The 16,979-nt window shown below is 34.8% G+C and overlaps 1 protein-coding gene across 1 annotated transcript; it reads left to right on the top strand.

The window, feature by feature from the left end:
* The first annotated feature begins 9,467 nt into the window (after positions 1-9,467).
* Positions 9,468-10,568, top strand: LOC132553196 (uncharacterized). Its single transcript, XM_060217425.1, has one exon. The coding sequence runs from the start codon at positions 9,468-9,470 to the stop codon at positions 10,566-10,568; it is 1,101 nt and encodes a 366-aa protein (XP_060073408.1).
* The last annotated feature ends 6,411 nt before the right edge of the window (positions 10,569-16,979 follow it).

Below are 16,979 nucleotides of genomic sequence, written 5' to 3'. Positions count from 1 at the left end.
TAGGTCTTTTTCACACACGATATTAACAAATTATCCTGGTACTGTAGTTATAACCCCAATATCAGAGACCAGTGATTATAGGCCTTTTTATAACACGATATTAACTAATCATCCTGGTACTGTAGTCAATATCAGATACTAATTATCCTGGTACTGTAGTTATAACCCCAATATCAGAGACCAGTGATTAGAGGCCTTTTTATAACACGATATTAACTAATTATCCTGGTACTGTAGTCAATATCAGAGACCAGTGATTATAGGTCTTTTTATAACACGATATTGACTAATCATCCTGGTACTGTAGTCAATATCAGATACTAATTATCCTGGTACTGTAGTTATAACCCCAATATCAGAGACCAGTGATTATAGGTCTTTTTATAACACGATATTAACTAATTATTCTGGTACTGTAGTCAATATCAAAGACCAGTGATTACAGGTCTTTTTCTAACACATTAACTAATTATCCTGGCACTGTAGGCAATATCAGAGACCAGTGATTATAGGCCTTTTTATAACACGATATTAACTAATCATCCTGGTACTGTAGTCAATATCAGATACTAATTATCCTGGTACTGTAGTTATAACCCCAATATCAGAGACCAGTGATTATAGGTCTTTTTATAACACGATATTAACTAATTATTCTGGTACTGTAGGCAATATCAGAGACCAGTGATTACAGGTCTTTTTATAACACGATATTAACTAATTATTCTGGTACTGTAGTCAATATCAGATACTAATTATCCTGGTACTGTAGTCAATATCAGAGACCAGTGATTATAGGTCTTTTTCTAACACATTAACTAATCATCCTGGTACTGTAGTCAATATCAGATACTAATTATCCTGGTACTGTAGTAAATATCAGAGACCAGTGATTATAGGTCTTTTTCACACACGATATTAACAAATTATCCTGGTACTGTAGTTATAACCCCAATATCAGAGACCAGTGATTATAGGCCTTTTTCTAACACGATATTAACTAATTATTCTGGTACTGTAGTTATAACCCCAATATCAGAGACCAGTGATTATAAGTTTTTTCGAACACGACATTCACTAATTATCCTGGCACTGTAGTTAATATCAGAGACCAGTGATTATAGGTCTTTTTCTAACACATAAACTAATTATCCTGGCACTCTAGTCAATATCAGAGACCAGTGATTATAGGCCTTTTTCTAACACGACATCTACTAATTATCCTGGTATTGTAAATATAACCCCAATATGAGAGACCAGTAATTATAGGCCTTATTTTAACACGACATTAGCTTATTATTCTGGTACTATAATCAATATCAGAGACTAATAATCCTGGTACTGTAGTCAATATCAGAGACCAGTGATTATAGGCCTTTTTCTAACACAACATTAACTAGTTATCCTGGTACTGTAGTCAATATCAGATACCAGTGATTATAGGTCTTTTTCTATCACGATATTAACTAATTATTCTGGCACTGTAGTTATAACCCCGATATCAGAGACCAGTGATTATAGGCCTTTTTCTAACACGACATTAACTAATTATCCTGGTACTGTAGTCAATATCAGAGACCAGTGATTATAGGTCTTTTTCACACACGATATTAACAAATTATCCTGGTACTGTAGTTATAACCCCAATATCAGAGACCAGTGATTATAGGCCTTTTTATAACACGATATTAACTAAATATCCTGGTACTGTAGTCAATATCAGAGACCAGTGATTATAGATCTTTTTCTAACACATTAACTAATTATCCTGGTACTGTAGTCAATATCAGAGACCAGTGATTAGAGGCCTTTTTATAACAAAACATTAACTAGTTATACTGGTACTGTAGTCAATATCAGAGACCAGTGATTATAGGCCTTTTTCTAACACAACATTAACTAATTATCCTGGTTCTGTAGTCAATATCAGATACTAATTATCCTGGTACTGTAGTAAATATCAGAGACCAGTGATTATAGGTCTTTTTCACACACGATATTAACAAATTATCCTGGTACTGTAGTTATAACCCCAATATCAGAGACCAGTGATTATAGGCCTTTTTATAACACGATATTAACTAATCATCCTGGTACTGTAGTCAATATCAATATAATTATCCTGGTACTGTAGTTATAACCCCAATATCAGAGACCAGTGATTATAGGCCTTTTTATAACACGATATTAACTAATTATTCTGGTACTGTAGTCAATATCAAATACCAGTGATTACAGGTCTTTTTCTAACACATTAACTAATTATTCTGGCACTGTAGTCAATATCAGAGACCAGTGATAATAGGTCTTTTCCTAACACGATATTAACTAATTATCCTGGCACTGTAGGCAATATCAGAGACCAGTGATTACAGGTCTTTTTATAACACGATATTAACTAATTATTCTGGTACTGTAGTCAATATCAGAGACCAGTGATTATAGATCTTTTTCTAACACAACATTAACTAGTTATCCTGGTACTGTAGTCAATATCAGATACCAGTGATTATAGGCCTTTTTCTATCACGATATTAACTAATTATTCTGGCACTGTAGTTATAACCCCAATATCAGAGACCAGTGATTATAGGCCTTTTTCTAACACGACATTAACTAATTATCCTGGTACTGTAGTCAATATCAGAGACCAGTGATTATAGGTCTTTTTCTTCACACACGATATTAACAAATTATCCTGGTACTGTAGTTATAACCCCAATATCAGAGACCAGTGATTATAGGCCTTTTTATAACACGATATTAACTAATTATCCTGGTACTGTAGTCAATATCAGAGACCAGTGATTATAGACCTTTTTCCAACACATTAACTAATTATCCTGGCACTGTAGTCAATATCAGAGACCAGTGATTAGAGGCCTTTTTATAACAAAACATTAACTAGTTATCCTGGTACTGTAGTCAATATCAGAGACCAGAGATTATAGGCCTTTTTCTAACACAACATTAACTAATTATCCTGGTACTGTAGTCAATATCAGATACCAGTGATTATAGGTCTTTTTCACACACGATATTAACAAATTATCCTGGTACTGTAGTTATAACCCCAATATCAGAGACCAGTGATTATAGGCCTTTTTATAACACGATATTAACTAATCATCCTGGTACTGTAGTCAATATCAGATACTAATTATCCTGGTACTGTAGTAATAACCCCAATATCAGAGACCAGTGATTATAGGCCTTTTTATAACACGATATTAACTAATTATTCTGGTACTGTAGTCAATATCAAATACCAGTGATTACAGGTCTTTTTCTAACACATTAACTAATTATCCTGGCACATGTGTAGGCAATATCAGAGACCAGTGATTACAGGTCTTTTTATAACACATTAACTAATTATCCTGGTACTGTAGTCAATATCAGAGACCAGTGATTATAGGCATTTTTCTAACACGACATTAACTAATTATTCTGGTACTGTAGTCAATATCAGAGACCAGTGATTATAGGCCTTTTTATAACAAAACATTAACTAATTATCCTGGTACTTTAGTCAATATCAGATACCAGTGATTATAGGCCTTTTTCAAAACATTAACTAATTATCCTGGTACTCACAGATCTAATTATCCTGGTACTGTAGTCAATATCAGATACCAGTGATTATAGGTCTTTTTCTATCACGATATTAACTAATTATTCTGGCACTGTAGTTATAACCCCGATATCAGAGACCAGTGATTATAGGCCTTTTTCTAACACGACATTAACTAATTATCCTGGTACTGTAGTCAATATCAGAGACCAGTGATTATAGGCCTTTTTCTAACACGACATTAACTAATTTTCCTGGTACTGTAGTCAATATCAGAGACCAGTGATTATAGGTCTTTTTCACACACGATATTAACAAATTATCCTGGTACTGTAGTTATAACCCCAATATCAGAGACCAGTGATTATAGGCCTTTTTATAACACGATATCAACTAATTATCCTGGTACTGTAGTCAATATCAGAGACCAGTGATTATAGGCCTTTTTATAACACGATATTAACTAAATATCCTGGTACTGTAGTCAATATCAGAGACCAGTGATTATAGATCTTTTTATAACACGCTATTAACTAATCATCCTGGTACTGTAGTCAATATCAGATACTAATTATCCTGGTACTGTAGTTATAACCCCAATATCAGAGACCAGTGATTATAGGCCTTTTTATAACACGATATCAACTAATTATCCTGGTACTGTAGTCAATATCAGAGACCAGTGATTATAGGCCTTTTTATAACACGATATTAACTAATTATTCTGGTACTGTAGTCAATATCAGAGACCAGTGATTATAGGTCTTTTTATAACACGCTATTAACTAATCATCCTGGTACTGTAGTCAATATCAGATACTAATTATCCTGGTACTGTAGTTATAACCCCAATATCAGAGACCAGTGATTATAGGTCTTTTTATAACACGATATTAACTAATTATTCTGGCACTGTAGTCAATATCAAAGACCAGTGATTACAGGTCTTTTTCTAACACATTAACTAATTATCCTGGTACTGTAGTCAATATCAGAGACCAGTGATTATAGATCTTTTTATAACACGCTATTAACTAATCATCCTGGTACTGTAGTCAATATCAGATACTAATTATCCTGGTACTGTAGTTATAACCCCAATATCAGAGACCAGTGATTATAGGTCTTTTTATAACACGATATTAACTAATTATTCTGGTACTGTAGTCAATATCAGAGACCAGTGATTATAGGCCTTTTTCTAACACGATATTAACTAATTATTCTGGCACTGTAGTCAATATCAAAGACCAGTGATTACAGGTCTTTTTCTAACACATTAACTAATTATCCTGGCACTGTAGTCAATATCAGAGACCAGTGATTATAGGCCTTTTTCTAACACAACATTAACTAATTATCATGGTACTATAGTCAATATCAGAGACCAGTGATTATAGGCCTTTTTCTAACACGATATTAACTAATTATTCTAGCACTGTAGTTATAACCCCAATATCAGAGACCAGTGATTATAGGCCTTTTTCTAACACGACATCTACTAATTATCCTGGTATTGTAGTTATAACCCCAATATCAGAGACCAGTAATTATAGGCCTTTTTTAACACGAAATTAGCTTATTATCCTGGTACTATAATCAATATCAGAGACTAATAATCCTGGTACTGTAGTCAATATCAGAGACCAGTGATTATAGGCATTTTTCTAACACGACATTAACTAACTATTCTGGTACTGTAGTCAATATCAGAGACCAGTGATTATAGGCCTTTTTATAACAAAACATTAACTAATTATCCTGGTACTTTAGTCAATATCAGATACTAATTTCCCTGGTACTGTAGTCAATATCAGATACCAGTGATTATAGGTCTTTTTCTATCACGATATTAACTAATTATTCTGGCACTGTAGTTATAACCCCGATATCAAAGACCAGTGATTATAGGCCTTTTTCTAACACGACATTAACTAATTTTCCTGGTACTGTAGTCAATATCAGAGACCAGTGATTATAGGTCTTTTTCACACACGATATTAACAAATTATCCTGGCACTGTAGTTATAACCCCAATATCAGAGACCAGTGATTATAGGCCTTTTTATAACACGATATTAACTAAATATCCTGGTACTGTAGTCAATATCAGAGACCAGTGATTATAGATCTTTTTATAACACGCTATTAACTAATCATCCTGGTACTGTAGTCAATATCAGATACTAATTATCCTGGTACTGTAGTTATAACCCCAATATCAGAGACCAGTGATTATAGGCCTTTTTATAACACGATATCAACTAATTATCCTGGTACTGTAGTCAATATCAGAGACCAGTGATTATAGGCCTTTTTATAACACGATATTAACTAAATATCCTGGTACTGTAGTCAATATCAGAGACCAGTGATTATAGATCTTTTTTATAACACGCTATTAACTAATCATCCTGGTACTGTAGTCAATATCAGATACTAATTATCCTGGTACTGTAGTTATAACCCCAATATCAGAGACCAGTGATTATAGGTCTTTTTATAACACGATATCAACTAATTATTCTGGTACTGTAGTCAATATCAAAGACCAGTGATTACAGGTCTTTTTCTAACACATTAACTAATTATCCTGGCATTGTAGGCAATATCAGAGACCAGTGATCACAGGTCTTTTTCTAACACATTAACTAATTATCCTGGCACTGTAGGCAATATCTGAGACCAGTGATTATAGGCCTTTTTATAACACGATATTAACTAATTATTCTGGTACTTTAGTCAATATCAGATACTAATTTCCCTGGTACTGTAGTCAATATTAGAGACCAGTGATTATAGGCCTTTTTCTAACACGACATTAACTGATTAACATTATTCTGTAGTTAAGAATTTAATACTATACTAAAAAAACGCTCAAAGTCCCCCCTCCCTCCCCCTTCCCAACGGATGCTCTAAGTTCAGCCACATTAATTTTCCATGTTGGCATTTTGATTTCGCCATTGACCCAGATGTCACGCTTAACGATAATTCAGAGGTGTAGCGCAATTGCAATGTTAATGGACAGTCATAGCCAAACTGCTGTCGCACAAAACTGAACTCGATAAGGCTTACAAGCATACTTGTGAATCAGTTTAAGTAATGATCCTAACACAATAAAATAACAAGCTATTCTATGACTAAACTGACATATCAAGTGATAGACCTCACACAAAGCAACAATCGCAAAACAATTATCTAGTAATATGTATCTGATACTTATAAACTAGGAAGCTATTGGTTGATAAACCAAACATGCCAATGAACCTCACAATAATAAATTAGGAAGCTATTGGTTGTTATACCAAACATGCCAATGAACCTCACAATAATAGATTAGGAAGCTATTGGTTGATAAACCAAACATGCCAATGAACCTCACAATAATAAATTAGGAAGGTATTGATTGATAAACCAAACATGCATATCACCTCACAAAAATAAACTAGTAAGCTAGTTATTGATAAACTAAACATGGCTATGAACCTCACAATCAACTAGGAAGCTAGTTATTGATAAACTAAACATGCCTGTGAACCTCACAATCAACTAGGAAGCTATTGATTGATCAACTAAACATGCCTTTGAACCTCACAAAAATAGACTAGGAAGCTATTGGTTGATACACCAAACATGCCAATGAACCTCACAATAATAAACTAGGAAGCTATTGCTTTATCAACTAAACATGCTTATGAACCTCACAATAATAAACTAGGAAGCTATTGATTGATAAACCAAACATGCCTATGAACATCACAATAATAAACTAGGAAGCTATTGGTTGATAAACCAAACATGCCTATGAACATCACACTAACAAACTAGGAAGCTATTGGTTGATAAACCAAAAATGCCTATGAACATCACAATAACAAAACTAGGAAGCTAATTATTGATAGATTAACATTCCTATGAACGTAACAATAATAGACTAGGAAGCTATTGCTTGATAAACCAAACATGACTTTCAACCTCACAATAATAAATTAGGAAGCTAGTGATTGATAAACCAAACATTCCTATGAACCTCACAATAATAGAGAAGGAAGCTATTTGTTGATAAACCAAATATGCCTTTGAATCTCATAATAATCAAGTAGTAAGAAGCTAGTGATTGATAAACTAAACATGCCTATGAACCTCATATTAATAAACTAGGAAGCTATTGGTTGATAAACCAAACATGCCTATGAACCTCACAATAACAAAACTAGGAGCGAGTTATTGATCAACTAAACATGCCTATGAACCTCACAATAAGAAACTAGTTAGCTATTGATTGATCAACCAAACATGCCTATAAACCTCACAATAATAGACCAGGAAGCTATTGGTTGATAACAATATGCCTTTGAACCTCAAAATCATAGACTAGGAAGCCAGTGATTGATAAACTAAACATGGCTATGAACCTCACAATAATGAACTAGGAAGCTAGTGATTGATAAACCAAACATGCCTATGAACCTAACAATAATAGACTAGGAAGCTAGTGATAGATAAACTAAACATGCCTATGAACCTCCAAATCAACTGGGAAACTATTGATTGATCAATCAAACATGCTTATGAACCTCAGAATAATAGACTAGGAAGCTATTGACTGATCAACTAAACATGCCTATGAACCTCACAATCTACTAGGAAGCTAGTGATTGATAAATTAACATGCCTATGAACATGACACTAATAAACTAGAAAGCTATAGATTGATAAACCAAACATGCTTATGAACCTCACAATAATAAACTAGGAAGCTATAGGTTGTTAAACCAAACATGCCTATGAACCTCACAATAACAAAACTAGGAAGCTAGTGATTGAGAAACTAAATATGACTATGAACCTTACAATAATAAACTAGTAAGTTATTGATTGAAAAACCAAACATTCCTATGAACCTCACAATAATAGACTAGGAAGCTATTGGTTGATAAACCAAACATGACTTTCAACCTTACAATAATCAATTAGGAAGCTAGTGATTGATAAACCAAACATGCCTATGAACCTCACAATAATAGACTAGAAAGCTATTGGTTGATAAACCAAATAGGTCTTTGAACCTCACAATAATCAAGTAGGAAGCTAGTGATTGGTAAACTAAACATGCCTATGAACCTCACAATAAAAGACTAGGAAGCTATTGGTTGATATACCAAACATGCATATCACCTCACAAAAATAAACTAGGAAGCTATTGGTTCATAAACCAAACATGCCCATGAACCTCACAATAATAAACTAGGAAGCTATTACTTTATCAACTAAACATGCTTATGAACCTCACAATAATAAACTAGGAAGCTATTGATTGATAAACCAAACATGCCTATGAACATCACAATAATAAACTAGGAAGCTATTGGTTGATAAACCAAACATGCCTATGAACATCACAATAACAAAACTAGGAAGCTAGTTATTTAAAAACCAAACATGCCTATGAACCCAACAATAATAAACTAGGTAGCCATTGATTGATAACATGTTGTATGAACTTAACACAAATCACCATAGGAGACAATAAATGCTAAAAATGTTTCAATATCACCAGAAGAAATCTAAAATCTAAATCTAAAATTCTTTATAAAATAACTGATACATGTATCATGACAGCTGTTCGTTAACATAACACAGCAAATAACAACAAATGCCCATATGTGAACCGACCTAATCCAAACTTGACATGGTATCAATTCATAACGGCTAGCATGAAAAGCTATACATTCTATCTTTCTACATTTCCATTGCGTAATGCTGTTATCAAAGTATTCACAAATCACTGTTAATTAAACCAAAGATGAGATAGTATATAGTTTATAAAACAATTTGCGACGTTAATCATTATGGTATTAAAGACTAAACCTTGTTATTTCAGCTCTCACGGATGTTGACTATTAAGTACCATAATTTTCCTATACTTTTACAGAAAATAGGTGCACGATATGTGTTCTGGGGCGTCATCTTGTTGTTATGTTCCCCGACCCCAGGGCGTGGACATGTTGAGGAGCCAGATGGGGATGACCTTTGCGGGGGACAATGTTCCTGTAGAGCAACAATTGTTCGTTGTTTTGAGTTGATACACGTACCCAAAAGGTTTCCTCAAAACACCACAAAAATCTTCTTCGAACAACTGGTGACGGAGCTGATACCGGCTGATGCATTCAGAAGCATTCCCATGGTAAAAACTATTGAGTTCAGTCGTAGTAATATTGGACGTATCGCAGGCTGTGCCTTCGAGGGGTTACCTTACCTAGAGGATCTTTATGTGATCAGGACTGTCATTGGTTCTATTGCTACCATGGCAATAAGTAACATCGCCACGCCCACTTCGGTCGTTCTACAGTTGACCACGGTTACCACTTTGGAAACTGCCGCGTTCTCTCACCTGACTAACCTCACTATGTTTCAGATTTCAAATTGTACAATTCACGAGATAGATCCGAACGTGTTTAGTGACATTTCTAATGTAGAAAAAGGATTTGTTATAACCAGAACGAGGCTAATACATTTTAGTGGACCTTTCCTTCACGACATGCAGTCAGTGGGAAAAGTCACTTTCACAGAAAATAGGATGGAGACATTCCCATGCCTTGCTCTGGATAACATCGTATCGACTGTCAACCAGCTTGCTATATCTGACAACTACATCAACTGCACATGCGTACAGCTAGGTGGAAGTGAGCATTGGACAGAGCACGAGTATGTAAAGAGACAACTTATGAATAGTATGTGTTTTGGATTAGAGACGGAACAGGAAATGACCGTTAAAGAGAAACTGGCCAAAAGCTCGTGCAAAGAGACAAAATGTCCAGCATTCCAGGCCAGAGACATATCACGGTTATCCTGTAAACCCGAGAGAATTAGGAGAAAAAACAATAACAATGACGATGACATAAATGCTGGAAATACCTCACAGCTGACGACACAAACATTAACTCTGATTGTTTTGGTGACTTTATTCTTATCCACCAGACAACATTTCTGATGATATAATGTTTTTAATCATTTTGAAACTTACTTAAACCAAACTTTTAGCAATAAACATAACAAAAGTACTGCAATTACTGTAAGGCTTAACACGTTTATAATAAATAAACACATATATATAAATCTTTACATACTAATATATTAATCTTTATATTCATATATATCCATCCTATGCAAAACAATCAAACTCTTTTATAGAAGATGATTATCAAAGGCAAAGCTTGAAATTTTGAAACAACTCAATGGAATTTTTGCAAAATGTATGATTCACAAGAAAACAACTTAATTTCTAAATCAAGAGATTGCCAATTGCATTGTTATACGATATTGTGAAAAGATCAAGAAAATACTTAACTGGCAACATAATCATAATTCATGTCCAAATTCCATAAATATAGGCAAATAGGAACAAAAGAAAGATTTACACGGAAACCCCTGAAATACGTACAATGAGAACAAGACCATGTGTTACGGAAGAGTAAGAGTCTTCTGTGCTTTATCGACGACACCCATGTAAACCTTTGTCAATTGAAGTACGTAATGTCACGTTCTTAAATGAGAACAAAATTTACAACAACAACTAACGAGCATCAAATACGTCCAGCTTTATGGCGCACAAAGAAATAAAATATTTCTCAATAAGATCACTATGACGATCACAAAATTTCCCCATAATTTTCATTAACCTACATCTTTTGAACCCATGTATTACGAGTTTGTCAGTCAGTTGACGACTTCTTGCACGAAAATCGTGATAATGGGAACACTATCGAATCAACTATGACATGCAAATATCATGGGCTGAAGATGCAGGGATATTGCTATCCAAAAATGGAAAATTCACATTAGGGAAATTGGAAGAATCACGTTTATCATATGATTTGATGTAAAGCTGTCCATGTTGGTTTCGTTATAGGAAAATATCGGGATTACCAGCTTATGTAGAAGATTTTGTCGTATCTTTGATTTCCATAACACGTAAACAACCGCTTATAAATGGTTTATCATAAAAATCCGATCGTGAAGTGAGCATTTTTCTTAAAAATCATAGGTCCAAGGTAGAAGTGCGCACATTACGGAGCCATAGGATTCTTTTTATGGAAAGATCACTAAAGATTTTGCGATGCCGCCATAATGATTTTCGGGATTTTTTGGTCAGCAAAAAATTATAGACGAAATGTTTAATCACAGGAAATGACCGATCGGTCAAATATATGACTATCTTTTGTCACACTTACATTTTCAACTTTTAAAAAAATGACAGTATTCAGTTTATTCCCATTCACAAGGGATCAAAACGGTGAAACTTTACTCCCGGTAATCGTAATTGCCTAGTTCGTGCATAATATTGTGTGACGAAGAATATATAAATCTCTGATGAAGTCATCAAGCGATTATAAGACTAATCATTTCTTTTAATTGAATTATTCCCTATAGAATCAACAAATAACGAGATTATGCTGCTCTCGGGTTTGGTATCACGAACTTGAAATTTATCCAAGTCCGTGGTTTGGGTCAATCATATTGGTTGGTTTTGACGGTGTCTTTGATGTTTTTAGCTATAGTGAAGTATGTAATTCGACTGACGTGTTGGTTTTGACGACGTCATGGATGTTTTTAGCTAAAGTGATTTCACCTAAAGTTTGGTTTTCACGACCTCATCGATGTTTTAAGCTAAAGTAATTCGACCTAAAGGTTGGTTTAGAGGACGTCATTGATGTTTTAAGCTATTGTAAAGTATTTAATTGGACTGACGGTTGGTTTTGACGACATCATTGATGTTTTTAGCTATAGTAAAGTATGTAATTCGACTGACGTGTTGGTTTTGACGACGTCATGGATGTTTTTAGCTAATGTAATTTCACCTAAAGTTTGGTTTTGACGACATCATTGATGTTTTTAGCTAAAGTAAGTCGACATAATGGTTGGTTTTGACGGTGTCATTGATGTTTTAAGCTATTGTAAAGTATGTAATTCGACTGACGGTTGGTTTTGACGACATCATTGATGTTTTTAGCTATAGTAAAGTATGTACTTCAACTGACGTGTTGGTTTTGACGACGTCATGGATGTTTTTAGCTAAAGTAATTTCACCTAAAGTTTGGTTTTGACGACGTCATTGATGTTTTAAGCTTTTGTAAAGAATGTATTTCGACTGAGGGTTGGTTTGGACGACCTCATTGATGTTTTAAGCTATTGTAAAGTATGTATTTCGACTGACGGTTGGTTTTGACGACATCATTGATGTTTTTAGCTATAATAAATTATGTATTTCGACTGACGGGTTGGTTTTGACGACCTCATTGATGTTTTTAACTATAGTTAAGTATGTAATTCGACTGACTTGTTGGTTTTGATGACGTCATTGATGTTTTTAGCTATAGTAAAGTATGTTATTCGGCTGAAGGGTTGGTTTTGACGAGTTTGATGTTTTTGATGTTTTTAGCAATTGGATAGTACGTAATTCGACTGACGGGTTGGCTTTGGCGATGTCATTGATATTTTAAGCTTTTGTAAAATATGTATTTCGACTAACGGGTTTGTTTTGAGGACGTCATTGATGTTTCTTTAGCTATAGTAAAGTATGTAAGTCGACTAACTGTTGGGTTTTGACGGTGTCATTGATGTTTTTAGCTATAGTAAAGTATGTAATTCGACTGACGTGTTGGTTTTGATGACCTCATTGATGTTTTAAGCTAATGTAATTCGACCCATGGTTGGTTTTGAAGGTGTCATTGATGCTTTCAGCTATAATAAGGTATGTATTTCGACTAACGGTTGGTTTTGACGACATCATTGATGTTTTTAGCAAAAGCAATTCGACCTAAAGGTTGCTTTAGACGACATCATTGATGTTTTTAGCTATTGTAAATTATGTAATTCGACTGACGTGTTGGTTTTGACGACCTCATTGATGTTTTTAGCTATAGTAAAGTATGCTATTCGGCTGAAGTGTTGGTTTTGACGACGTCATTGATGTTTTTAACTATTGGATAGTACGCAATTCGACTGACGAGTTGGTTTTGGTGACGTCATTGATGTTTCTTTAGCTATAGTATAGTATGTAATTCGACTGACGGGTTGGTTTTGACGGTGTCATTAATGCTTTTAGCGATAGTAAAGTATGTAATTCGACTGACGGGTTGGTTTTCACGACGTCATTGATGTTTCTTTAGCTATAGTAAAGTATGTAATTCGACTGACGGGTTGGTTTTCACGACGTCATTGATGCTTTTAGCTATAGTAAAGTATGTTATTCGACTGACGGTTTGGTTTTGGTGACGTCATTGATGTTTCTTTAGCTATAGTAATGTATGTATTTCGACTGACGGTTGGTTTTGACGACGTCATTGATTTTTTAGCTTTGTAAAGTATGTAATTCGACTGACGGTTGGTTTTGGTGACATCATTGACGTTTCTTTAGCTATAGTAAAGTATGTAATTCGACTGACGGGTTGGTTTTCACGACGTCATTGATGTTTCTTTAGCTATAGTAAAGTATGTAATTCGACTGACGGGTTGGTTTTCACGACGTCATTGATGTTTCTTTAGCTATTGTAAAGTATGTAATTCGACTGACGGGTTGGTTTTCACGACGTTATTAGCATTGATGTTTTTACCTCATTGATGTTTTAAGCTATAGTAAAGTATGCAATTCGACTGACGGGTTGGTTTTGACGACGTCATTGATGTTTTAAGCTTTTGTAAAGTATGTATTTCGACTGACGGTTGGGTTTTGACGACCTCATTGATGTTTTTAGCTATTGGATAGTACGTAATTCGACTGACGGGTTGGTTTTCACGACGTCATTGGTGTTTCTTTAGCTATAGTAAAGTATGTAATTTGACTGACGGGTTGGTTTTGACGACCTCATTGATGTTTTAAGCTTTGGTAAAGAATGTATTTCGATTAACGGTTGGGTTTTGACGACATCATTGATGTTTTTAGCTAAAGAAATTCGACCTAATGGTTGGTTTTGACGGTGTCATTGATGCTTTTAGCTATAATAAAGTATGTATTTCGACTGACGGGTTGGTTTTGACGACGTCATTGATGTTTTTAGCTATAGTAAAGAATGCAATTCGACTGACGGGTTGGTTTTAACGACGTCATTGATGTTTTTAGCTATAGTAAAGAATGCAATTCGACTGACGGGTTGGTTTTGACGGTGTCATTAATGCTTTTGGCGATAGTAAAGTATGTAATTCGACTGACGGGTTGGTTTTAACGACGTCATTGTTGCTTTTAGTTATAACAAAGTATGTAATTCGACTGACGGGTTGGTTTTAACGACGTCATTGATGTTTTTAGCTATAGTAAAGTATGTAATTCGACTGACGGGTTGGTTTTCACGACGTCATTCATGTTTTTAGCTATAGTGTAAAAGTAATTCGACTGACGGGTTGGTTTTGACGACGTCATTGATGTTTTTAGCTATTGATGTTTTAAGCTTTTGAAAAGTATGTATTTCGACTGACGGTTGGGTTTTGACGACCTCATTGATGCTTTAAGTTATAACAAAGTATGTAATTCGACTGACGGGTTGGTTTTGACGACGTCATTGATGTTTTAAGCTATTGGATAGTATGCAATGCGACTGACGGGTTGGTTTTCACGACGTCATTGATGTTTTTAGCTATAATAAAGTATGTATTTCGACTGACGGGTTGGTTTTGACGACCTCATTGATGTTTCTTGAGCTATAGCTATTGGTTTTGAAAGTTGATGTTTTTAGCTATAGTAAAGTATGTTATTCGGCTGAAGGGTTGGTTTTGACGACGTCATTGATGTTTGAAGCTTTTGTAAAGAATGTATTTCGACTGACGGTTGGATTTTGACGACGTCATTGATGTTTGAAGCTTTTGTAAGGTATGTATTTCGACTGACGGGTTGGTTTTAACGACGTCATTGATGTTTTTAGCTATAGTAAAGTATGTAATTCGACTGACGGGTTGGTTTTGACGACGTCATTGATGTTTTTAGCTATAGTAAAGTATGTAATTCGACTGACGGGTTGGTTTTGACGACGTCATTGATGTTTTTAGCTATAGTAAAGTATGTAATTCGACTGACGGGTTGGTTTTGACGACGTCATTGATGTTTTTAGCTATAGTAAAGTAGTTATTTCGACTGACGGGTTGGTTTTTTGACGACGTCATTGATGTTTTTAGCTATAGTAAAGTATGTATTCGACTGACGGTTGGTTTTGACGACGTCATTGATGTTTTTTTAGCTTGATGTTTTTAGCTATAAGTATGTAATTCGACTGACGGTTGGTTTTGACGACCTCATTGATGTTTTTAGCTAGCTATTATGTAAAGTATGTAATTCGACTGACGGGTTGGTTTTGACGACGTCATTGATGTTTTATAGTAAAGTTTGACGGGTTGGTTTTCACGACGTCATTGATGTTTCTTTAGCTATAGTAAAGTATGTTATTCGGCTGACGTGTTGGTTTTGACGACGTCATTGATGTTTGAAGCTTTTGTAAAGAATGTATTTCGACTGACGGTTGGTTTTCACGACGTCATTGATGTTTTGGTGACGTCATTTATGTTTCTTTAGCTATAGTAAAGTATGTAATTCGATTGACGTGTTGGTTTTGATGACCTCATTGATGTTTTTAGCTTTAGTAAAGTATGCAATTCGACTGACGGGTTCGTTTTGAGGACGTCATTGATGTTTTTAGCTATTGCAAATTATGTAATTCGACTGACGGGTTCGTTTTGACGACGTCATTGAAGTTTTTAAAGCGACGTTTTCGACCTCATTTGGTGATTTGATGCTTTTAGCTATAATAAGGTATGTATTTCGACTGATGGTTGGTTTTGACGGTGTCATTGATGCTTTTAGCTATAATAAAGTATGTATTTCGACTGACGGTTGGTTTTGACGACATCATTGATGTTTCTTGAGCTGAAGTAAAGTATGTAATTCGACTGACGGGTTGGTTTTAACGACGTCATTGATGTTTTTACCTATAAATAAGTATGTTATTCTGCTGACGTGTTGGTTTTGACGACGTCATTGATGTTTTTAGCTATAGTAAAGTATGTAATTCGACTGACGGTTGGTTTTGACGACATCATTGATGTTTTTAGCTCAAATAATTCGACCTAATGGTTGGTTTTGACGGTGTCATTGATGCTTTTAGCTATAATAAAGTATGTATTTCGACTGACGGGTTGGTTTTGACGACCTCATTGATGTTTTTAGCTATTGGATAGTACGTAATTCGACTGACGGGTTGGTTTTGGTGACGTCATTGATGTTTTTAGCTATAGTAAAGTACGTAATTTGACTGACGGGTTGGTTTTGGTGACATCATTGACGTTTCTTTAGCTATAGTAAAGTATGTAATTCGACTGACGGGTTGGTTTTGACGACGTCATTGATGTTTTAAGCTTT

The sequence above is a fragment of the Ylistrum balloti genome, unplaced genomic scaffold (genome assembly GCF_031769215.1).
Source record: "Ylistrum balloti isolate Yb309-2 unplaced genomic scaffold, AGI_CSIRO_Ybal_v1 Utg370308, whole genome shotgun sequence".
In the NCBI taxonomy this organism is placed as follows: Eukaryota; Metazoa; Mollusca; class Bivalvia; order Pectinida; family Pectinidae; genus Ylistrum; species Ylistrum balloti.
This window is presented reverse-complemented; position numbering and strand designations above follow the sequence as displayed.

What these genes read in the sequence shown, in the direction of transcription:
- LOC132553196 (XM_060217425.1), top strand. Translation starts at nt 9,468, where the DNA reads ATGTTGACTATTAAGTACCATAATTTTCCTATACTTTTACAGAAAATA.